The sequence below is a fragment of the Erpetoichthys calabaricus genome, chromosome 13 (assembly GCF_900747795.2).
Source record: "Erpetoichthys calabaricus chromosome 13, fErpCal1.3, whole genome shotgun sequence".
NCBI lineage: Eukaryota > Metazoa > Chordata > Cladistia > Polypteriformes > Polypteridae > Erpetoichthys > Erpetoichthys calabaricus.
This window is the reverse complement of record NC_041406.2, coordinates 66216102-66239888: the sequence shown is the minus strand read 5'-3', so window position 1 is coordinate 66239888 and position 23787 is coordinate 66216102. Positions and strand designations below refer to the sequence as shown.

The 23787-nt window shown below is 39.4% G+C and overlaps 3 protein-coding genes across 3 annotated transcripts in view; 1 reads left to right on the top strand and 2 right to left on the bottom strand.

The window, feature by feature from the left end:
* Positions 1–1065, bottom strand: part of pex1 (peroxisomal biogenesis factor 1) — a 54247-nt gene extending 53182 nt beyond the window's left edge. Inside the window, exon 1 of the mRNA XM_028817100.2 lies at positions 901–1065. Coding sequence (XP_028672933.2) covers positions 901–1008 — 108 coding nt within the window. The 5' untranslated portion in view covers positions 1009–1065. The remainder of the gene's footprint in view (positions 1–900) is intronic.
* Positions 1066–1545: 480 nt separating this feature from the next.
* rbm48 (RNA binding motif protein 48) lies at positions 1546–12652 on the top strand. Its single transcript, XM_028817097.2, has 5 exons — positions 1546–1678; positions 2490–2680; positions 8614–8759; positions 9371–9933; positions 12280–12652. The coding sequence occupies exons 1-5, from the start codon at positions 1568–1570 to the stop codon at positions 12358–12360; spliced, it is 1092 nt and encodes a 363-aa protein (XP_028672930.2). The 5' UTR covers positions 1546–1567; the 3' UTR covers positions 12361–12652.
* clxn (calaxin) lies at positions 12509–23597 on the bottom strand. The gene is made up of 6 exons (XM_028817099.2): positions 23470–23597; positions 21270–21425; positions 18940–19044; positions 16566–16717; positions 13618–13722; positions 12509–12733 (listed from the first exon to the last, which is right to left on the bottom strand). Exons 1-6 carry the CDS (start codon positions 23543–23545, stop codon positions 12683–12685), a joined length of 645 nt encoding a protein of 214 aa, XP_028672932.1. The 5' UTR covers positions 23546–23597; the 3' UTR covers positions 12509–12682.
* Between the last annotated feature and the right edge of the window lie 190 nt (positions 23598–23787).

Genomic DNA, 23787 nt, shown 5'->3' with positions numbered 1-23787 from the left:
AATCTAAATTAACTTTATTTTATGAGTAATGTATTACTAGGTGGGAATGCAATTCTACTTTACTCTGCTGTTTACGAATTTCAATTTGCACAATATATTTCTCATTACTACTGTATATAATGTTGGGATATAACATTGTACTTTTTAATTGTATATAATGTATTATGTGCATAAACGTAACATCCAGAGAAATTTCTTGCAGTTATGTTACCTGGCAATAAATCTCAAGTTCAAGTTCAAATGAAAACAACTTTAGACTTGTGCAAAGTTTCAAGAATGGCAAGAAATTGGGTGCTTAAAAAATGAAACAAGACCCCAAGATGCACTAAAGTGAAGCAGAGGTATTAAAAACAGAAAATGAAGTAGAAAATTGAGCGAGCGAGCAATAATGAATATGAATGTAGTGATGTTTAAAACAAGAAACAAAAAAAAGAATAAAACACTTCTCCTCCTCCTGCCTTATGCCTAATGCATTTTCCGCACCTTTCGCCTATCTGCCTTTTGTAGATCAAATATGTGCTTATGTGTCAAGAGCTACTTATATTAAATAAGCCACGTTATAACAATTATGCGGTGACTAAAAGTCTTTGATTTACAAAACATTACAAAAACAGTTTAACTCTTTAAATGCTGTGATGGATATGGCAACATCCTCTTACAGAACTCTTTAGTTTAAATGCACAGCACACTTCAGAAAACATCGTGTCCACTTCTTCACCAATTCTCACTCCTTACTCACAATAACACAGAGCTGATTGCACTCTTTTTGCCTTAATTAACGTATAAAAACACTATCACTTTTTTAACAACGTCACTGACACTCCTGGATTTTGCAACCTAAGGGCTTCTGTCGTCAATGAAAAAGACTCCGCTAGCAAAAGGATGATGACATGCAGTTACCTCCTGAAGTCGCAGAAGAGCTACCACATTGGGAGACACGTGTAGAAAGCAGTTGTGGAGGTTACCAAATCTCAAAGTAACCGATTGGATACCCGGGCTGCCCAACATTTCAGACGCTGCTCTTCCTGATGCTCTACTCGAGCAGCACGAGCGAAGAAAGACCAAACTAATCGCTGAAGCGATCGATGTGTTCAACTTGAGGGACAGTCAGGCTCGTGTCTCTCAATTTCCTTAAACAAAAATATATAAATTGAAAAAAAAGATTCTTCGTCTGTAGTGATTTTAACTTATATGATCTATTTGTGCTGAGCAATCTAATTCACCAACATATTCAGTGATTATAACGTCTGCAGTTTGTTCTATAATCTTGTGAAAAAATCTCTTCATAATACACTGCATACGGTTTTATTATTGCATTTTTTTTTCTTTTCCTATATGCCAAAAATCTATAAATAAATGTCATTGGTTAGTAGGAAAGTTTTACATTTTATGCATGGACTGAGAAATACCTCTCTGTCCCTCTTTGAACACCAACTTTAGGGCACGCCCACTGCCTGAAGGACGGGAAAGCGGATTGGATAGGTGTTAGTGCAACTGTCGTTTTATTGAACGGAGAATCGATTCTCTCTGCGCTCTTATCTCGGGGCTGAGGAAAGAGTCAGGTAAGATGGCAGCCTCTCCATGGCAAAACTCTGAGGTATATAAACATCACCATCAGAAGGATGTGTGTTTTACAAGACCGAAATACAGAGAAGGCAGGAAACCAAAGGCTGTCAAGGTACTGGAGTTGATACATGATATATTTTTTTTTAGGGAAAAAATATAGACTACCTTTTATTGTAAATTAAATGTTTCACTTACTAGTTTTGATAGTAGTGGGCATCGATTACAAGTGCAGAGTTACTTTAAAGGACCTTTGTTTCTTTGGTCAAGCCGCATTTGGTACAGTGCATAATGTATGGTGCAGAAATCATTCTGCAGTCTGTGGAAAGTATCCACAATACGCGTTTGATTCTTGGAATTGTAAATTGTGTTCTGAATGTATTATCATTGACAAAAGGCAAAAAAGCTAGTGCATGGTATCTCCATCGGGCAAGACCCTAACTTGCGTGTTTGTCGTTTTCTTGCGAGTCTGCTGTATCTTGATACGGTGCTGATTTTAATGAGCAGCAGAAACTTCACTGTCTCCTCTTTTTTTTTATTACTTAAGCTTGTTTAGAATAAGACCTGACAAACCACTCGTCAGGTACAGTATCGGTTAGAGCCAGCGGCTGTATCTGGCTGCAGAGACCACCGTCATGTAGCCATCTGGTAATTGGCGTCCAGTTTGACTCCGTTGAGTCGTTTTGGTAGAATCACAGAATCGCTGCTGGCTCAATGCAGGGCGAACAAGGCAAAGGGGACAGGGGATGCACATTTTGAGACATGTTGATTAACCTCCTAGAGATATGAGAGGTTAGTAGCTTGCTTTATTTATTTCTACGTTCTCCCACAACCTTTCATAAGTTCCTTTCTCTTTAGGAAGTTTAGAGTCCTATTAGAAAATGTCTTCAATTGTATGTTTTTTTTTTTTCTTTATGACTTTTAAGGTGTACACAATCAACCTAGAGTCAAGCTACCTCTTGGTGCAAGGAGTGCCAGCAGTAGGAGTAATGACAGAGCTGATCCAGCTCTTTGCACTTTATGGAGCTGTTGAGGAGTATCGTATATTGGATGATTATCCTGCAGAAGAGTTCACCGAAGCCTACCTTATTAAGTTCCAAAAAATCCAAAGTGCAAGGTAATTCTTTTGATGCAGTGGTTTGCTTCCATTTCTGTCTAACCTTGCATTCAATGGCTAGAGCTTTCTGAGATGAAAAGTACCTCCGTAATTCTCTTTGTAAGCACTTAATGAGTATTATAACATAGGCAGCTCTTAAGAGGAACATTTGGTTTTAGTATGGGATTCTACTTGATTTGCCTTGTTTTGAGATTTCAGTCACAACATTTTAATTTTGCATTGTTCCCTAAAGTATTGATTAGTATATAAAAACTCGCTTTGCTTTTTGACCACAGATGCATAACTTTAACAGTTTTTTTTCCCCTTGCACCCTCATTTTCTAAGAGTGGCTCCTGTAAATAACAACATTTTAAAAGTATGTGCTTTTTATTTTGTTTATTTTGTGCCTGTTTTTTTGTCGGAGAAATATGGTGTAAATAAAAGAATAGATGATGAATCAAGGAAGACTTATCTACTATGTGATAAAACACTAAGGTCTGTGTCTTCAGTCCCTCAGAGCAATCTGATTGGTCAGTATGGCTTTGGGGATGCAAAGAAAAAAGAGGAAGTGTGAGCATGAGACACATGAGGACAAGTAATGGCACAATCTAGGAGAATCTCCTTTTAGAGGCATAAAGTATAAAGCAAGATAGGAGGCAAGAAAGATGGCTTGAAAATCTGGGAGTCTGGGAAGCAGGCTTTACGGGAGCATGCTTGGGGAAAGGGAGCGCTGGTGAAGAGAGGTTTAGACACACACGAATACAGAGGAATGGTGCTGAAGGGCAAGATCTACCAAATTTAATTTTAAATTATTCAATTACCTGTCTTTGAAAGGTGTTATGGCTATTTACAAATAAAATTCAAGATGGTTGTCCTTTGTTAACTCCAAATGTTGGAGCCTCACCATCTGAGCAGATGAGTTCTCAATGGCAAGACTAACAAAAATGAACAGAGCAGTGTCTTATCATTTAGGTTCATTTGCAGGACACATTCAAATTTTAATTTATACAATTAGCACACAGATAAATGGTGTATTCCAGTAACATCCCTAATGTCTTAAGTAAAATCTAAAGGTCCAAAATTAAACATATTGGGCCTTGGGTAAATATCTGGTTCATGAAAAGACTTTTTATAAATATAAAAAAATAAATAAATAAAAAGTTAAAATGTTATATGATCTCCTCTCTTACTTGTTGTACTGGTACAAAATATGTTAGGTTGACCTAGTCCAGTATTTTCCAAACTCGGTCCTGGGAATCTCCTGTAGCTGCAGGTTTTTCTTCTAACCAGTTGGTGACAACACCTGATAGCACTGATCTCATTTAATTAGTTGTTTTTTTTTTCTTTTATTCAACATTCGGTAAAGCACAACAACATGATTTTTACATTTATAAGACATTTAGAAATATTTCTGCTTTTGCTATAGTTTTAAATGCTTAACTCTTTTTGTTGATTTCATTATACTTTGCCCTTTCTCTGTGCAGTTTTTCCCCCTTCATTATATCTTAATGACAATTTAAAATGAGCAGATCAGACACCCAGGCAAACACTAAATAATCAAAGGCTGCAACTGTTTTAGAGTCAGACCCACTAATTAGTAAATAATGGATTAATTAAACAATTAGAAGACCTAGAAAAGTAGAATGAAAAATCAAGATGAAAATACTGTTAAAAAGGAAAAAAAAAACATTATTCCTATATCACTGTTTTTTTACATTTTAATATATAAATTTTTTTTTTTTTAGCAAACTTAGTTTTCAAATTTCTATATTGTTCCCTAAACACAGAACTTGGGGAAATAACAGTTCACTTAATTACCCCAGGAGTTCAATTAAAAACAGAAGCTGGTTGGAACAAAAACCTGTAGCCACAGGGGGTCCCCAGGACCGAGTTTGTGAAACACTAACCTAGATGAACGGGCAGACACGGGTTCAAGCACATTACAAATTTGTTCAGTAAGAGGGTTTTCTCCAAAATTCAATCAAGAATGGCTATAACATAAGCACTCCGCTTCAACTACCAGCTCATCTGAAGTGTCCAGATCAACAGTGCAACACTGCTAGTCTCTCAGTAGGCCCCTTTAAAAACAGTGTTTATACCTTTTTATAACAGAATTGCTTTATCCAAAGAATATTTTATAAAAGTTGTTGGGAGTTCTTTAGCTTTAAATCAGAAAATTATTTTTTAAAAAAGGTGTCATATTTTCCACAATATAAAATCACAACCCACTCTCTGCTTCTATATACTGATGGCTGCAGCATGCACTGCTGTTTGGTTCAGAGTGGATTTCTGTCTTTGGGCCAGTAGTGTTGGGATGGCCTCTGGTTCTGTATGATGCAGTAAATGAGGGGGGGGGGGGGGACATTCTAAAAATAAGTAGGATGGATTGTTTTTTGGTTTGTAAATCTGCAGAGAGCCCAATTTCTGATAAAATTACAATAGCAGATTGGCTTGAATTGGAATCACCATTGCTGTACTGTTCAGTTGTCACACATTATTACCACAAGCCACGTCATATGGTGGTGTCTTTAAAATAAAAATCGAGAAAATAGTTATTTTACTACATTTAACAATAGAATATTTAGCCTTTTTAATGATGTGTTTAGCATTCTCTTTCATTCATTCATTCATTCATATAATAGATATATCTCTCTCTAGAGGGTGAGTCAAAATTGTTAACATTTGAATGGAGGAAACAAGTTATTCATAAAACATACTTCATATGTGCAAGATGATTTACAGGAATGTCTCAACTTGTTTGCCATCATGTTTAACACACAAGTCAACGAGCAACAGTACCTTTTAAAGCCCGGACACACATTTCGCGAGGAATAGATACCACTGTAGCAGTGCTACTATTAGTTAAAACTGCATCTCCCAGCAGTCCCTGCAGGGGCTGTTGGGGTCAAAGGTGGTCAGAGTGGCTTAAAAGGAGGGCAGGTCTCCAAAGAGGGGGGGGGGGGGGAAAGTGTTTTTTGTTATGTTCTGTGTACTTGTCTGGCTGCCTTCTGTTGATTAACCATATTTAGTCGTCGTGTCCTGGATTGTTTCGTTGTTGGGGGTCTGGATTGTCTTCTGTCTACCTGTGTGCTGAGGACTGATAGTGGATTCATGGAGTGTGTGTGGGTCGGCCAAGGCTGGGAGCGTCCCTTGGATCTCCTCCATAAAAATAAATAAATCCCCGTCATCTTGACGGTGTGAATCTTAGCGGCACTGGACCGCTACAGATTTTGGCGAGCCGGGTAGGAGTAAGGTTTTTACACGTTCCCTTCTAGTTCAATATCACTTGCACCCGCACAGCAGTCATGTCTGTTGAAAGTGCAGTGCAGGGTGAGGAACTTGAGCTAAGTGTGCCACTGATTGATATGTGTCCGATTCCTAGGCCATGTCGCATAACAGTCTGAGCCCCTCTTGAAGTGGAGTTTAGCCTGTTGAATACCCTGTGTGTCTCCAGTCCGGAGCAGCCCGAGACCTGCAAGACCTGACGCTGTGCCTAGAGCAGTTAGAGACGTGGGTTGACGACATCACCCGCAGTTTTATCAATCGGGATGAGACCGTCCACGACCTCATCGATGCCACGGCTGCCTGAGTTCCCGGCGAAGCGGTTGTGAGGGTGCAGCATCTTGAACAGTCCTTCGCGCGGTGTGTGCAGCGCCTGGACGCAAATATGAGAGAGGAGATTAGGTGCAGGAGAGTTGGCGTGCCGTCTCGCTGCCACTAAGGCAGTCGACTCCTGTAGTGGGAGTGGGGAACGACTGGGGACAGTTGTCTTTGTCCATTGCAGTGCCGCGGATGGAGTAAGCTGGCCCCTCAGTGTGCACCCACGAGCACTGTCGAATTTGTAGAGGTGGTCGACTTGTTCGTGGCGCTGCATCCTCTGAGTGGAGCCAACCAGCGGGGATTCCTGAACACGGCACTCGTGTGTTTTCTGATGCTCTCTTGGTGGTTTGCTGAGCAGCACAAGTGTAACAACTGGGTCGGAGTTTCGCGCTGCCTTTCTGAAAACGTTCCTCTCGGAGAAATAGCAGGCACTGTTGGAAGAAAAGCTCTGGACCTTTGTGCAAAAGCCATCACAGAGTCTCAGGGACTTTGTCTTTGAATTCTGTGCGTTGCGCCTTAAGTGGCGATCTGACATGTGTGAGGATGAGATATTGCGACGTGTCTTTGATGCATGTGACCCTCTGGTGGCAGCTACTCTGAGGGGGGGGGTTGTGAAATTTGTAGATGAGTTGGTGAAGGTGGGGTCCTGAGTGGAAAAGGACTGGGAGCTATCGGGATTAGTGGGTCTCGAAAGGGGCCCACGTCTTGAAGTCCCCTGTCTCAAACCATGAGGAAAAGCCCCAGTGGATCACCATGCCGATCTCACCTTGGTGCAGGCCAGCTTGCCTTAGTGGTGCCCGTACATGCGCGAGGAGTCACTGGAGAGGCGGTCATAGATACAGGGAGTACTTCTACCCTTATGAAATACAGCTTGTGGGAAAAGCTTAGTGTCTCGTGAGCAGTTAAGGGAAAGTGCAAAAGTAAAATTCTTTCTCGCGGATGGAAGGGTGTGCAGGGCAAAGGGCAGGGTTCCTATGAGGCTCTGCTTACATGAGACGCACTGGGAGACAGAAGTTTACATCCTGGAAGATGGCCATCTGTCAATGCCCTTATTACTAGGAATGGACTCTCTTATGTCAGTAGGTCTTACCATCTGTCGCGGCTGGAGTACAAGTTGCCGGGGGGTGAGGTCCATCGGTTTGGGATGAAGGCTCAAAGTAATCTGGGTTGGCCTAACTTGTAATATTACCTCGCACAGTTGGTGGACGAGCCCAGCCCATTAGAGAAGGCAATTCTTGAACAGCCGGCGCTCGTTCAGTCATGGCTTAGGAGGTGGCACTGTGTGTGGACGGACAAATTGGGTCGGACTGAGGTGGTGTCATCACATCCACACAGTCGACCCCGTCCCGGTTCGGCACAGAACCTACACAGTGTCACCTCTGAAAAGAGGAATAATAAGAGGAGTGGGTTGACCAGATGTAGGTGGATGGGGTCATCAAGCCTTCCACCTCACCGTGGGCTAGCCCTGCGGTGCTTGTTCAAAAGGCCAAAGGGACCTACTGATTCTGTGTGGACTATCGGGAGCTGAACAAGAAGACCTTGAATGATGCTTACCCCATGTCACTCGTTCATGACATCTTGGAGTCTTTGCTTTGGGCAGCGGTGTTCAGCTCCCTAGATTTGAAGTCCGGGTATTGGCAGGTGAGGATGGGGAAGAGTAGCATGAAGACCGCCGTCATCACCCCGGAGGGGTGGTTCCAGTTTTGGGTGATGCCGTTTGGACTTAAAAACACAGGGGCATCATTCCAACGGTAATGGAGCAGGTCCTCCGGGGGCTCAAGGGGAAGACCTGCTTTGTTTACATAGATGACATCATTGTATTCTCCCCATCTGTCCAACATCTAAAGGACCTTGACCACATCTTCCAGCGACTGCATAAGGCTTGTCTTACACTCAACACCAAGAAGAGTAGATTTTTACAAGACCATCTGACCTTCCTCAGCCATGTGGTATCTGTGAAAGTGTGTCTGTGAGAAAATCACGTCTCGTCTCCTTCCAACCTTTTTATGATCTCTATATCTGTCTCTGACCAACCGGACAAGTGAGAAAATGAAGATGAGCTAAAGGTGCCAGGACCTTCCATCTCGCTGTAATGTGTCATTGTGGAATGTGTCATTTAGCTGCTTCTCCACTACTACAATATTTCTGTGAACGTAGTTTTAATGTTGTCTGTCTTTCTTTCAGATGATAAGTGAGTACTATCTTAAAATACATATGTTTTGTCATAACGGTCATTTATTTGCTTGTGCTTAACCAAAATTTGTTCGCAACGTTACAGTGGCAATCAAACCTAAAGGGTTGTTAGTAATGATTTTTTTTTTTTGATTTTTTTTTTTTTCACCCACCCCCTTTAGAGCTGCAAAACGCAAGTTGGATGAAAAAAGTTTCTTTGGTGGTTTGCTTCATGTCTGTTATGCACCAGAATTTGAAACATTGGAAGACACAAGAGAAAAGTTACAAGACAGAAGGCAGTTTATTGCAAGAGTAACCCATAACAAAAGTATTATTTTTATGTTTAGTTTGTTTTAAGTATATAATTTAAAATGTTTTCTAAACGTTAGTTTTATATTTTAGCAGATCTTTTCTTGCCTCGGTCACCTAGAGTAGTACATGTTCCTACCTCAGGAGCTCTACCAGGTTAAGCAACTTGCTGAGAGCTGCACAGTGACTGGGTGGTGAAGACTAAACATGTCCCCTCATTGACTAGTGTTGCTATGCCAGTTCCTTAGCTGTTGGGGCCATCTTGACAAGTTCCATCATAGTCTCAAACATCTAGGCACTTGTAGATGTTAATGCATATTAAAACAAAATGTATGGAAACTGTGTAGATGTCTTTTTATTCTGTCCCCATGTAAGGCATTATTTAGGATGTTATTTCCTCTGAAAAAATATTTTAACTGTAAAAATGAATGGTTTCTTTTTCTTAATGATGTACCTAAATGTTTTCACAAGTTCCTTTGAAAATTTTTAAGTTATTTAATTAATGAAATTTATGTGAAACACCTACATAAAAGTGAAAATGCAAATAGACTTTCCATGAAAAGTAAAGGTACATTTATATATAAAAAAAACAACCACTTTTTTATTATTTTTTTTTTTCCCCTCCCACAGATAAAAATCTGCCTAAATTGGAAAAGTCTAAAGAAGCAGACAGCAGTGCTATAAACAGCACCTTGCGGAAAGAACTTGCAGCCACAGCAAAGGAATATTTTGCCAGTGAGACTGAACATTCCTCCTATTATGGTTACCCAATGCTACCACCACCTCCCCAAGAACATCTGTCCGTTTTGTCACATGTGTCTGGTTGCAGGGAGCAAACTATCAGCACTCCGTCACCATTTCAGTTGAATTCATCTTACCCAAGTGAGATGCCTGAACTGTGGAAATTAAATGAAAAGGAGGAAACTTCAGTAAGGCCAGAGAAAACAACTCCTCCAAGTGCAAAGCATATTTCTGACCTTCATTGTGGCACAAGATTTATTCCAAGGACCACATGCTTGCTGGACAGAAAACGTAAAAATGAAAAAGTGGGAACTAATTTATTAATTGGAAGCAGTGCAGATCACACAAATGAAGTGTTAATTGGTCCAAAATTACCAGATATACCCAAAGTAGAAATGGGAGATACCTCATTAAACATAACAGCAGACTTGATTCGAAACAAAATATTAAAGGTAAGTAAAACAATGACTTCAACATTGTCATAGGGAAGGTTCAAGTAAAATTTTACACAATCTGTGCAGCATAATTTGCCAAGGACATCAAGAAATGCAACACGGGTCAGTAGTGAAGAAGATAAACTGCATAAAGCCAATTATATTTTAAATTACCAGTGGGGACGAATTTTGTGTTCAGGTGAAATGTGCAAAAAAAAAGATAAGTAGTTGGTGTTCTGGGGCCTCATGTATAAATGTTGCGTACTCCCGTTTTCACACTCGCATCGCGATGTATAAAACCTAAAATTGGCATAAAGCCACGAATATTTTCATGCCAGCTCAAACCCTGGCGTATACAAGTTCTCCGCTCGGTTTTGCAAACTGGTGGCACCCAGCGTCAAAGCAGTGCTTTTGTTCTAGTGCGGGTTCCCTTTTTTAGATCCACATCCCTGACGTGGCTTTATCAAATACATGGAAATTAACCACATATTTATTAGTTTAAGGCATCTGATTGTAATTAACCTGTAACAATATAATGGTCCATGGAATGGCCAAACTATTCCAAATACCATAGCTGCTTTAGTGTTGTTACTCTCAAGTACTTTATTCCACTGTATCTGAGTGTGGAATCACAGCTCTACAGCAGCTGATCGAAAAGAGTTATCAGGGTACAGCATGAAGCACACGCTGCCTCAGCCATACTGTCTATTTGAACTGCTCCTATATGACAACACTTCAAAGCCTTTCCTGTACTGACCTTGTGGTTTAGAAACGATTTCATCCTAAGAACTATAAACACACTCAGTCCATCAAGTGCTCCTTGTAGAACTGTTTGTACTTATAAGTACAATTACCTCACTGTAAACTTGCGATAGTTACAATATTACACAACCTGAGCCACTTTATAAAGTGCGTATTTACATATGATGACTATATCATTTTTAAGATGAAATGCAGAAAAATGTTTATTACATTATACATTTAAAATTTTAACATTATTTAAATAATCTGTATTGTTAATAATTAAACATGTGAGGACAGTGGTAACAACAAGCTGGCGACCCGTTCAGGGATTGTTCCTGCCTCGCGCTGTATTCTTCCTGGGACTGGCGTGACCTGGATGGATAGAATAATTAAACATGTACTATGAAGATATTTCGATGTTCCCTTAAAGTTTTGAAGAATCAGCATTCTCGGCTTACAGATGGCTTTACATCTATTACAGAGCTGATTGTGTGGCGATAGGTTATTTGGAGAAAGAAATGGAAAGACAGGAATTGGAGGTTAGTACGTTTGAAAGAGACAGTACTTCAATAAGTTTATTTCATCGAAGGTCGCACACGGCGCAGCAAGCATCTTGTGGGAGGCAGGAACAATCTCTGGCCAGGGCGCCAGCTCATCACTATCACTGCGACACCGTGTTCCCATATTTTAATATGCTTTTATAATTCCTATCATCATGAAAATATCATCAAATATACATCTCAGTATTTAAATTATTCAAAGAGCTGTAATATCACAAATGTAATGGATTCTGTGTCCTGTCAGAGGAAGAGAGCCTGTTTAAGAAGCACGTAGTGATTCACACACAGAGTACATAGATCAAATACAAAACAAAGCATTTAACGTGCTACTTTAGTTACGATGGGATTTGAGAAACTAGTAAACGATTTTAAGATGAAGTTTATGATGATCTACTTTAAATACAAAACTACGTGATAAAAGTGGAAATTTTGAGATTAAAGTTGACATCTGAAGCTCCCACGAAACCATACTGTTTCCCTATTTTTTAAAATTTTTCTCTCTGTACACTAATAAGCTTTCATATTACACTGACGGTGGGTTATGATTCGCCTTTTCACAGCAACTTTTATATCTGACAACTTTTTTATTTTGGCCACTGTGCGACTTTGTGAACTTGAACTTTCGAGTTTCTTCGCCACTCGATCAACTTCCTTTTGTTGTTTATACCACTGTTTAAACCAACAAATCTGTTTTTCTTTGCCTCCACTTGGTATTCGCTGAAATTGTTCCCCCGTGCTTTTGCTATTGCCTTTTCACAGAACACTGAGCTTAAGGGCTATTTATTTTAATTTGCATATTCAAAGAGGCATAATTCTGGGAGGAGCTGAGGAGTGGCAGCCGGCATGTGCGTTACTTTTCATGCTGACCGGGATTTATGGAGCAGAAGAATGTGGAAGTTGACAAACGCACAGATTTATGCATCTGGATTTTTTTTTGTGTGTACAAACATTTCTGCTTTTGCCTGTACACCATGTTTTAGTGTGAATTCTACGCATGGTGTTGTTCCATGAGGCCCCTGGTGTCTGTATTACTATATTATTACTTTTTCTGTTTAATTAGGTTTCTTCAGTATCTGAAGTGAAAGAAGAAAATCGGAACCTGCAACAAAACAATCAACCAAAACAACGGCGGAGAATTTGACCATCTACAGCTTGTAAAGATTTACGATGTGTGGATTGTTAATTTCCCCCCCAAGCGATTCCCAGACTGATATTCAGGATTGATGAATGCACTATATGACCACTCAGTAAACCAGTATGTATATACAGCAAAACAGTGTGCAGTGAGCTTCAGAAAATGAAAATGTTTTAATCTGGTTATGAAGTATTGTTCCTTCAGTCAAAACTGAATAAAAGGAAAGTCATCCATAATTCTTTGCAATTGATACATGATTGTATACGCTTCACTATTTACAAAATATATATATATATTTTTTAAAATAACAGTACTGTTTCCAGGATCATTAGTTGTCAATATCTTGCTGGAAAGCCTCTCCTTCAAATGCAAGTACAGTCTGTGGAGAAAAGGAAAACAAAAATGGTATAAAATACTTTACACCTGATCCGACTTCACAAAAAAATTAGGAACTAGTTTATAGTTTTGTTTGTGGTACACTGATCCCAGTGTCATTGTGCTAGGAGTTTGCACAATTGTTTGTTTATTCATAGAATAAACTTATATATATATATAACTAGTGAAGTCTGAACCAGTTTACCCAATTGATAACATCATTTTATGGAGCCATTTCATTATCCAGTAAGGTGTACCTCATAAGTTGGGCTACATAGGCAATAATATTCACTAAAACAGTAAGAAGTTGGTTCATCTCAGAGTAAGCAAGTTACAATATCTATAAATCATGTCTCAGACTTGCTTAATCCAGGATTGTGGACAGGCTAGAGTTAAACCAGAGAGTGCTGGGTGGAAGGCCACTCCAGGGTGCCGGCCGATGCAGTGAGGCAATCGCAAGTCAGCAGATGTGAATTTCTATGAGTTGGTACTGTGGTAATGCCACTGCTTTACAACAAAAACACCATTTGTCACATCACAGTTTGTCTGTGTGGAGTTTGCATGTTCTCCTTGTGGTTGTGTGGGTTTCCTCTCATAGCTTACAAATCTGCAGGTTAGGTGGATTAGCAATGGTAAATTGGCCCCAGTTTGTTTGTCTGTGTGTCCACCCTGCAATGGACTGGTGCCCAGTCAAGGGTTTGTCGACATGCACCCTGTATTTGATAGGCTAGGCTCCAGCATCCCCGTGACCATTTGGATATTGCCAGTTTGGAAAATGGATGATTGTCTTTGGGCTTTCTGCGGAAAACTCATGCAGATGTGGGCAGAACATGCAAACTTGATGGAGATGGTGACAAGTGATAGAGGTATACACAATTTCATTTATACCTTGGTGTCTGGCAGACATGATCCAAAAGCCTCAAGCAAGAGCTCTTCATCTCTAACGGCCTTTTCAAAGTCTGAAAATGAAAGCCTGCCATCATGATCGTGGTCCTGTTAAGAGAAGAGTATTTAGAAATAAAACATGCATAATGATATCTAGATGTACAAATTGCCACATTAGTGACATATGTATAGCACCCATATAAGCTTCATAACTAAGTTGTAGTGTTTAATTGGTGTGTATTAACAGTAATAAGAAAAAAGCACAGTAAAAATATTAAACTTTTTTTTTTTTGTTTAAACAAGGCTGTGTTTTTGTCCTCTCACTTGCTTGGTAGCTGATGCCATTCATCTACAGCAGATACTAGAGGAAGGTTTTCATTGTACACGAAGACTGCAAGCGTATCATGTGGTACTCCATGATGATAAAATTACTCAAAAAAATAAATGTACAGCCTTCCACAGATGCTTTACAGAATTTCTGGGACTTGTAATACATTTGTCTACAGCTGATGCAGAAAAATCACACTTCAAGGATCTGCAGGCGAGAGATGCTGGCAATTTTGAAAGTGAAAAAATATTTTTGTTTTACTTAATTGCTTTTGTTTTCTTGCTGGTTTAATGTTAAAGGTGCTAACAAAACATTTTAAAAGTTGATGGCTGCCATCTCTAAGAAATTTGACAAACTAGAGGAGGCCATTCAGTCCATCAAACTCATTTGTTTAGCTGCTTGTTCAAGGTTGTCGGGGTGTCTTCTGCTGCTATTGCTCAGTATGTTGCTGCAGACCCCCACAAGTCGTCATTCTGGCTTCAGTCCTTCCTCATGTGTACCACGAGTGGTGCTGCTTGCTGCCTTATGCCAGTGGTTGCCAATTTTAGAACTAGTGGAAGAGTTTGGTTTCCAAGTAATACTCCAATTTATGAATTGCCAACTTTGACTGATTCTGAGGTGTATTTAAAAATTTAGATTCACTTACTTTTAAAATGTCAACACTGAACTCCGTTTCACATTCATAAATAATTGCCAAATTTTGGTGTGCTTCATGCAGAGAGAGGTTGAGAACCTCCACTGATACAGCGTGTTCCTGCACCCATCCCATGGAGACCAGCTACAAATCAAATTTTTGCTTAACCTACTGGAACAGCACATTGGGGGGGGGGTCCTTGTCACTGCTCTAGCTTCACTGCTCCATTGTCATGGACTCGGATCACAGGCCAGGCCAGACCAGACCCTCACTCTGGAGTTTGTCTTGTGGCCAAGTGGGTTTCATCCAGGTAAGCAAGTTTCCTCCCACATTTCACAGAAAGACCTACGATTTATGGCTGTTAACCGATAAATTGGCCAGTTGTATGTGCTTGCTGCAAGTGTGCCTTGAATCTTATGCTGCTCTCTGTGACCCAGGACTGTAATATATGAATTCAAAAAAATAAATAAATGAATTATCTTTTCTAGGCAGGACACATCTTTTATTTCGATATCCACTCCTTTTTTAATTGTCATTATAACAGAAATTAATGAAGGAACAATCTGTAAGCAATGAATTCAAACAGAATAAACTACACTATACTCAATGGACTCCTGTTAATTAAAAATACTAAAAGAGTCTGTATCGTTCTTAAGGGTCTCTGTAGGATTAGTTTTTCAATGTATAACCAACAAGCTTTCCAACCGAGTTACCTCCTACTCAGTGTGGGACATTTTGTGTTAAATGATCTACTGCTTTCAGCAAGAAATGCCACATACTGTACAAATAAAACTGAATTTCTGGTTATAGTGTCAATTAGATGACCACAATCTACTAAAGGTCCAGAAGGCATGGTCCTGTAAGAGCTAGGTGTGAGCCTCTGATGAAATTAGAGAGCCCCCTAGTCCAGTTAAACTTCCATTTGCTGAACCTGCACAGTCCAATTTTATGGTTGGTTGTAGTCTAAGCCCACCATCTAAACATCCTATTTTCTTACTTAATGTGGGAATATTTTCCCCACTGCACTATGTGACCAGGTGTTGCAGCACCCTAATCACAACCAGAACTACACAAGACCTGGGTTCAAACAAGTGATTTACTGTGCACAAATACCTCACAGGTTTCTTCAAAAGGTTGCACAAGCACAAGTATCAACAAAAGTCTTCTTTCCTATCTCTTCCCTCTCCTCCACCTGTCTATACCAGACAAGGGAGTACTTCTGCTGCTCCCATATTGTATCCAGGAAGCACTTCCGGGTCAGGCAGAACCTCCATAAAAACAAACCTCCTCCCCACAGCTCTCTTTGCCAGCTCCAATGAGACCCTGCAGGGGTGCCACCTATTATTGGAACTCCAATTCCCATGAACCCCTGCGGGAGTGTATATGGGTGACTCACCAGGGAGCTGCTGCCACCTGTGTGGGCCCCAGGGAGGGTCTCCTTCCATTATAAAGATGTCCCGGGTGGGTAAGGTACCATCCATCCTAGTCAGGATGCCAGCAAACCCCTGTCTTCTATGACAACTGAAAGTAAGTTTCTGCCTGCTTTCATGTTTCCTGTTGGTACACTGGTGCCGGATCACCGGTGTTTACAGATTTCAATTGCAAATAAAGTTGTAATGTGGCCAGTGGCCTTTTTGAAAATAGTAATGTATAACAATCAAAACATATATGCAGCTATCATTAGATCCCCTTAAGCCAGTTCAGCGTCATGGGGCCTGGTGCCTATCCATCATTGCTACATCCTTCTACAAGGAATGAACCAGTCCTGGTTTGAGGGCCCAGTCCATGGAAGAGCTTGCTAATGCACATACTTTAGACAATTTAGAGTCAAGAATTAGTGCACACGTTTAGGATGTGGATGGAAAACCAAAATACCAACATGTGCAGTCAGTAGGCTGGGATATGAACCCAATCTACCTACCATGACTGTGAGATACCAGCACAAACCCTTCTGCCACCATACTGCTGAAACCAAAGGTATACTCCTACCATTTTTTTCAGGGTTATCTCAACTAAATCTTTAATTCCTTCATCAGGATCTTCTTCTGTTGGCTGTTTCGTGAGGCTATTTTTCAACATATGAAACATTTCTTCCCTTGAAATATATCCATCTCCATTCAAGTCGTACACATCAAAACAGTCTGGACAAAAACATTAAGCACAAAAAGAATGAAAGCATATTTATAAAATGGATGTAATAAAACACAAAAACCTTTGGAAGCCTAGAGATGTGCATTTTAACAAATGCATTTTGACTATATTAATTTTAAAAGAAATTATTATTAAAACCGATTACGAATAGCAGCAAAATACTGTTCTACAAAGACTACATCCACAGGGCTTCTTCCTGAAACACCAGCCCCCAGCTCCTCCAGTCCATGCATTTCAAACAACCACCAGAGTTTCTGGGGGAGAGCAAAAGGTGCTGAAGAAAAGATGTGAGGCTGAGAGAAAATAAAAAGCTAAAATTCCTGGAGCTGAGTAGCTCAAGCCAGGTGAAGCTTAATAATTTGCACATTGTAATGAGCACTGCGACAGTGGAGACAGACTCGCACAGACACGTAGACCACCGCAGCCACTGAGCTTCACACATTTAAGAAGTGTTTCTGTCTGTTACAGTATTTTTCTGTTACTTTAATTTGTGCATCGCTATATGATATAATAACAGCAAACAGAGTTTAGATGATCAGTGAGGTCTACGGATATACAACCTGTTAAAACGCTGCAGATATTTTGTCATGGCTTGTTTGCATTTCCAGTTACACAGTAATGTTAAATTTCTTTAGGGTCTCCTCAACCTGCTCACTACTATCGCTACAGATCACAATGTCATCAGCAAACATCATAGTCCACGGGGACTCCTGTCTAATCTCGTCTGTCATTGATGGAGTGTGACACAATTTCATGAAAATAGCTACCAATTCATTCAAGCTCATATTGACTCCTACACTGTTGTTGCGTAACACTGAACAACAAAGAGCACACACAACACCTGCGAAAACATATCATTCACATTTACCACTCGCCCATTGATGCCATCAAATGCCAGTGTATAATCTGATGCTACAGAAAGCTTTTTCCCTTGCATCAGATTATGTTTATTTTTAAAATGAGTAATGTGCTCTCTGTACATACGACACACATGTATATGTCTAATGGTTTTTTTAGGAGACTGACTGTGGATGATAAATAGAAGCTTGCTCTCTGTCGGACCAGGTCAACGAGACCATCTCTGCTCTATGCAGTTCAAAATCACCGCCCCAAATTTGAGCGGCGCCTTCATGAGGCCTTGGATTGGTTTAGAAACGCAACACTCAATGGGCTGCCTAATTGTTCTCTCCCAGTTTTAGGCGCAATTCACTCATGGTAGTCTCTAGAGGAATATATTATATGGACATGTGGCTTCAGCAAGACTACTAAATCACTAACCTCTGAGAAGGCCAGTATTACCTCTAGTGAAGTGAGCAAATGTATTTATAGTTATATATCACTGATTTGTTGCCTTCTCGAAAGCAAAGCATGCACTTACTTTAAAATTGTAAAATTAGGTAGACCAAATATTATTTAGCTGACTGGTTACTTAAGCCTGTCCATAATATATACCACTTTTTAAACATTCTTCCTTATATTTCTTTACTTATTCTCCTCTCCATTACACAAAACAAAAAATGTACAGCAGGCCATTTGTAGAACTGACAATTAACTGAAAATGAATGTTTTTGAGATGTGAGAGAAAGAACATGAAGACAAAGTTAAAATGTGCACATTCCAGACACAGTGCTTGGATCAGGAACACAAGTGGCTAGAAATGCGAGGTAATTGAAACACTGACAGTTTTAATAAAACACTGAGCAGATCCTCAAAGTTGACTCATTCTTCTGAAGTAGACTATTCAAGTCTGCTCTGTTAGAGGCCTTGAACAGACACATCTGCCTGCTACTTACAAAATGCATTATTTGTATTGATAGAAGGGTTATGTATTTGATAAGCAGGATAGATAGATAATTGATAATTCAGTGATGTAAATCAGAGAAAAATAAAAATGGTCACTGTAGAAGGGCCTGTCCAGCTAGCCTATGTAACATGTTTAGACTTGGCAGGTAGTGCACGTTACATGTACAGCGAAATGCTTACTTGCATGTGCTAATCAACACACAACACATCTCCACCTTCATCTTTGAAAAACTTGTCTTCCTTACATGAAAAGTCTCTGAACACAGTTTTAATTCTGCAAACTAACACAGGTTCTAATACTGAAGCAATAAGGTACTCGGCTACTGAGTGACTACTGTTGTGTTTGTCCATCATAGTTGTCTAATTCAGTCTTTGTATAACTTCAGTAAGCAAGAATGAATTAACTTACATTTTATTCTTTCATCCAGTGTCCCACGGAGAAATACAGAGAGGCCTTCTATCCACTCTTTAATGCTAATAAAGCCGTCATTGTCCTTGTCAAAAGCACGAAATGCTAAATGAAGATAAAATATAATAAGCCAACAATCAAAACACATTTCATGAGTTACACTAACAATTACTGTCCAACAGTACACAATTTCAATTATGTAAAATTTGCAACAAAAACATTTATTTTTCAATTACATTTTAAATTAAATATGTGTTTTGTCAGAGTCAAACAGTGGTAACTTAAAAGGCAAAAAACAGAAACAATTGAGAGATGAATGAGAGAACTCTTACACCAACAAATAAAAAGCGATCAAAATCAATTAGGTGGTTTCTCCAAAGCCCAACATGTAAATCAAGAATCACTGCCAAAAGTCCTACCTCCATAACATGACATGTTTTCAGCTACTGTCTGCAAACGTTTTATGAATAAAACACAAACTTGGACAGCAGGAATGCTGTGCAACCATCTTATATACTGACTAAATGAAAACGTCACATGGTGCAACTTCCTTTTGTCACATGGTAACAACGAAGCACCACTGCAAACAACAGTATGACTGTGGCCAGGACAAATGTCCCAAAATAGCGGCATGCGTGAAAAACAAAACAGGATACAAAAATAAAAAAGTACAAAACACCACTTTCATACAACGTTATAGTTATTCTTATAATGTAGTTTATTTAAAATAGTCTAATGTGTACTTACAGTAACTGGGATGTGGAAGTGAACCATCTTACCCAGAAAAGCCTCAACATGGACACAGCGGCAGGTTAGGATTTTAATCTGGGGCACTAGAGCTGTGAGGCTGCAGTGCTAATCACTTCTCTACTCCACTTATATGGTTCTCCTTTTCGTTTTTTAAGCATTTAACCATTTTATTGTAAACAGTTGACTATACCTAGTTTAATTTTATCCTTGATCTCACTTTCTTGTGAGCCAAACTGTAATGACAGTAAAGTAATTTTTGATTTCCATAACTGCGTAGACCCCATCCAAAAAAGTACACAGCTAGCTGATTTTTTTATTGATTCAAGGAATTCAACAGACATAAAAAGGTAAATTAAAAAAGGGAAAACTATATACCCCTAACATCACCCAGTTACTCCCAGAGACGAAAAAATAATTGGGCCGTTGTAGTGCCAAGACAAAGCAGTTCACACTGGTAAGAGATGAGTACAAGCTCTGAAAGGTCCTAAAGAAGTAGAGTTTGAGGAATAGGAATGATGTTTATAGTCAGAAGGGAAGAAAGAAACTGGCTTTTCTGCAACCAGAAAGATAACACTGGGGAGCAATGCCAGAACAAATGGAAGAAAGGGCCATACAAACTAAAGGAACATATCACAAAGTGGATCACAGGAAAGACCCATGATAAACTGTTTACGGTGATAACTGTCGGAGTGGAAAATTGTATCTTTATACCTATTGAGAGGGCAGGTTGTGAAAGATGATACACGATGTTACAGTGATAACCATTTTGAATTTGGCGAGATGGTAGTTAGGGTTTCTGGAGCAAAATCTGACATTCTTAAAAATATTCTACCAAAATAGAGGAGGCCTCATTGGAGCAAGATCACAGGACCATTATGAGATTAAATGAAGAGGTCTGTAGGTAGATTACTGAGTAAAGAACAGAAACTGGAGACAGGTTTCTTTAAGGGAGAAAAGGAATGAAACAAATAAAAATACAGGTGTGAAAGAATCAAGTCTGACTGAGAGAGGCCCCATGTCCTGAACACTGATCGAAGTTGCAATTAAAAGAAAAAGGGTGAACTAGGATGATGAAAACAAGGCTGAAGAGACTAGAATGTCATAAGGCCCAAACTGTCAAACAGATCACCCGGAAGTAGAGTTTGAGGAATAGGAATGATGTTTATAGTCAGAAGGGAAGAGAGAAACTGGCTTTTCTGCAACCAGAAAGACAAAACTGGGGGGCAATCCCAGAACAATTGGAAGAATGGGCCAGATAAACTAAGGAAACACACATCACAAAGTAGATCACCAGGAAAGACCCATGAGAAACTGGTTACGATGATAACTGTCAGAGTAGAAAACTGTATGTCTTTCCACCTATTGAGAGGGCAGGTTGTAAAAGATGAGAGTACAGGTATATCATTTTATTCTACGGGTTTCTCAGCACAATGCCAAAAAACAATAGTACAATACAACCTGTGCCCTAAAGAAATCCTTAATGTTTTTGGCCAGAACCAGACAGGGCCAAGGCCAGGAAGGGGCACTCCAGCACTCTGCCTGCTGTACACAGCTAGTTGACTTCCGTTCGGAGTATTTACCTCTGTCCATGATCATGTCATCGGTCATTCCAAACGTGTTGTGTAGAATATTCCTAAACTTACTACGATCCAAACCAGCTCCCATACGCCGTTCACTCTGCTCACCAACCAAGTCATTATAAAGTCTGATTAGGCACTTCACTTCTTTTTTGTTAACTGGTGGTACAAAAAAAGAATATAAAAAGTAAATTAAACATTCAGATTATATAAATGTCTATTCTAATTACATCTGCTGCTAAAGTGTATTTGGTAACTAGAGTGTGACTGCCAATAAAATATGATATCATATGAGATATAAAGAATACCAATTATGTGAAAATGGGCCCAGCCATGTGCCAGTTAAAGAAAACAGAAACATGAGAATGAAAAATAGGCTAAAAAATAATAAAATCTCTACCCATCCATTTTCTAAATATATTTAATTCAGAGAAGGAAGAGTAAGAACAAACACAGATGACATAATTTAGGTCAGAAATACAACGTTAGACAGGATGTAAACAGACATCTTAAAACACATGACAGAAGCAACCTCAAGAACCTGTAAAAGACTTACCACTTTTTACCTATTAACAGAAAAAATTAAACATTGAAATCGGAATGAACATTATAAGTTAAGATGATTGCATTAGAAGGCAGTTACTTTCTTTTCATTTGATATTACATTAGATTAGGATTAGATTATTACAAATTGGCATGACACTGCAGATACAGATTTAAGATCAAAAGACACAGGACTTGATTTTGTGTACATGTAATGTAAAGTTTGAAGACAAAACTAGTTTAATAGCATATAGTCCTGTATCTTATATGTAACCTTTAATTGAGCAATTGTTTAATAGCTTCACAAGATGCTTCACAAAGTAGACATGTAAAGCTCATCCATCAATCCATCGTCAAACATGTTTAATCCAGCTCTGGATAACATGAGCTTGAGCCGGCATTGGGTACAAGGCAGGAGCCAACCCTGGATAGGCCAGTGGACAGCACACTCCCACTCCCACCCATACAAGGCCAGTTTAAAAGAGCTAATCAATCTAACAGTTACATATCTCTGGGACACAGGAGGCAAACCAGTGAACCATGATAGTCAAGAGAGGGCATATTGTGCAGAAGGTACCCAGGCCAGGATTCAAACCCAAGGCTGGTAAGCTGTTGAGGCAGCATCACTAACTACTGTGCCCAAACCTAACATTTTCATTTAACAAAATAAAATGCAGCACAAGGTCATTCTAGGATATTTTAATTACAAAGACGTAAACCCTGAGGTCTGTGATGGACTGACACCACATTTGGAAACTGGTTCCTGTATTGCACTTAATGCAACTAGGCAGGTGATGGCCCCCTGGACTGAATTAAGCAGAGCTGAAAATAGATGGATGACTTGTTGGTTACATTGTAAGTATGTTACACAAGTAAACACACTGCATACTTAACTCAATTTAACACTTATGAAGTATTTTGGAATATTTTGTCATCCTGCCCTGGAAGCTGGTCCTCTAACTTGTAGGAAACATTTGTGGGTTGGAGCAGGATTAGCACTTCAGTGCCTGCTCCTAACCCGTACCTATTTTTTATTTGTTTACTGGGTCAAACAAAATTTCAGTTGGAGTTTCACTGAGAACTTTGACTTTCTGAAATCTGATATTCTGGATTAATTTAAAACTTTTAAATTCTCATCCTACAAATGTAACTTGTGTAGACTTGTGTAGTTGTATAATAAAAAGGATTTGATCTACAATCAGCTAAAAAGAAGCTATTTTTAACTTTGTGCAATAACATCTGTCTAACTTTGCAATTTTACTGTATAAAATGTATTATATACAACGACATGCAGTTTTCTGAAAGCTTAACGTAACGCCGTTGTATTCTGTTTTAATACAACGGTTATGAATATCCAGTTCCAGTTGTATGAAGTATCCACCTGAATCGTAATTAAGTCATGCAAAGTTTTCGTTTCCTACTTAAAAGGATTAATTGCGAATACTAAACCATTTAATAATCACTGATAAAATACGATTATTTTCTCAGCTTGATAAAATACAGTTGTAATAAATCCGTTAACAAAGGGGGTATGGACAGGCACCCTGAATATTCAGTAGCGACGCCTTTTTAGAAGGTTGCAAGAAAATTAAAGAATTATTACTTCTAAATTTGACTCTGTTTTAAATGTCTAATTAACACACAAAGGTAAATTACTTACAATGCTTCGCCACCTTGGCAAGGGATTCTGACAACATTTGTAAATTTTTTCGGCTCATCACCGAACCCTCCGCCATGGCGCTGGACGAACGGCACGTGTTGATGAAGCCGTTGCTGTGGTAACGCCAATCAAAGCGCTTCTCTTTTAAAGCCCCTCCTCAATCCTTACCCCAGGTCTACTGGAGTTATTCGTCGGGCGGCGACACTTTGTGATTGACGTGGAAGTTTTTACTACTACTTTCAGAATTAAGTATAAAGTTTATAGAACGCAGAAATTAAATCAGAGTAGGACGCAGAATAGTCGAAGGGAAGCAGGGCT

What these genes read in the sequence shown, in the direction of transcription:
- rbm48 (XM_028817097.2), top strand. Translation starts at nt 1,568, where the DNA reads ATGGCAGCCTCTCCATGGCAAAACTCTGAGGTATATAAACATCACCAT. An exon ending in CAAAAAATCCAAAGTGCAAG is followed by an intron (nt 2,681 to 8,613) that starts GTAATTCTTTTG and finishes CACCCCCTTTAG; the next exon opens with AGCTGCAAAACGCAAGTTGG. An exon ending in AAGAGTAACCCATAACAAAA is followed by an intron (nt 8,760 to 9,370) that starts GTATTATTTTTA and finishes CCCCTCCCACAG; the next exon opens with ATAAAAATCTGCCTAAATTG.
- clxn (XM_028817099.2), bottom strand. Translation starts at nt 23,545, where the DNA reads ATGGCGGAGGGTTCGGTGATGAGCCGAAAAAATTTACAAATGTTGTCA. An exon ending in AGATAACCCTGAAAAAAATG is followed by an intron (nt 13,723 to 16,565) that starts GTAGGAGTATAC and finishes TTCTCTTAACAG; the next exon opens with GACCACGATCATGATGGCAG. An exon ending in CATGTCTGCCAGACACCAAG is followed by an intron (nt 12,734 to 13,617) that starts GTATAAATGAAA and finishes TTTTCTCCACAG; the next exon opens with ACTGTACTTGCATTTGAAGG.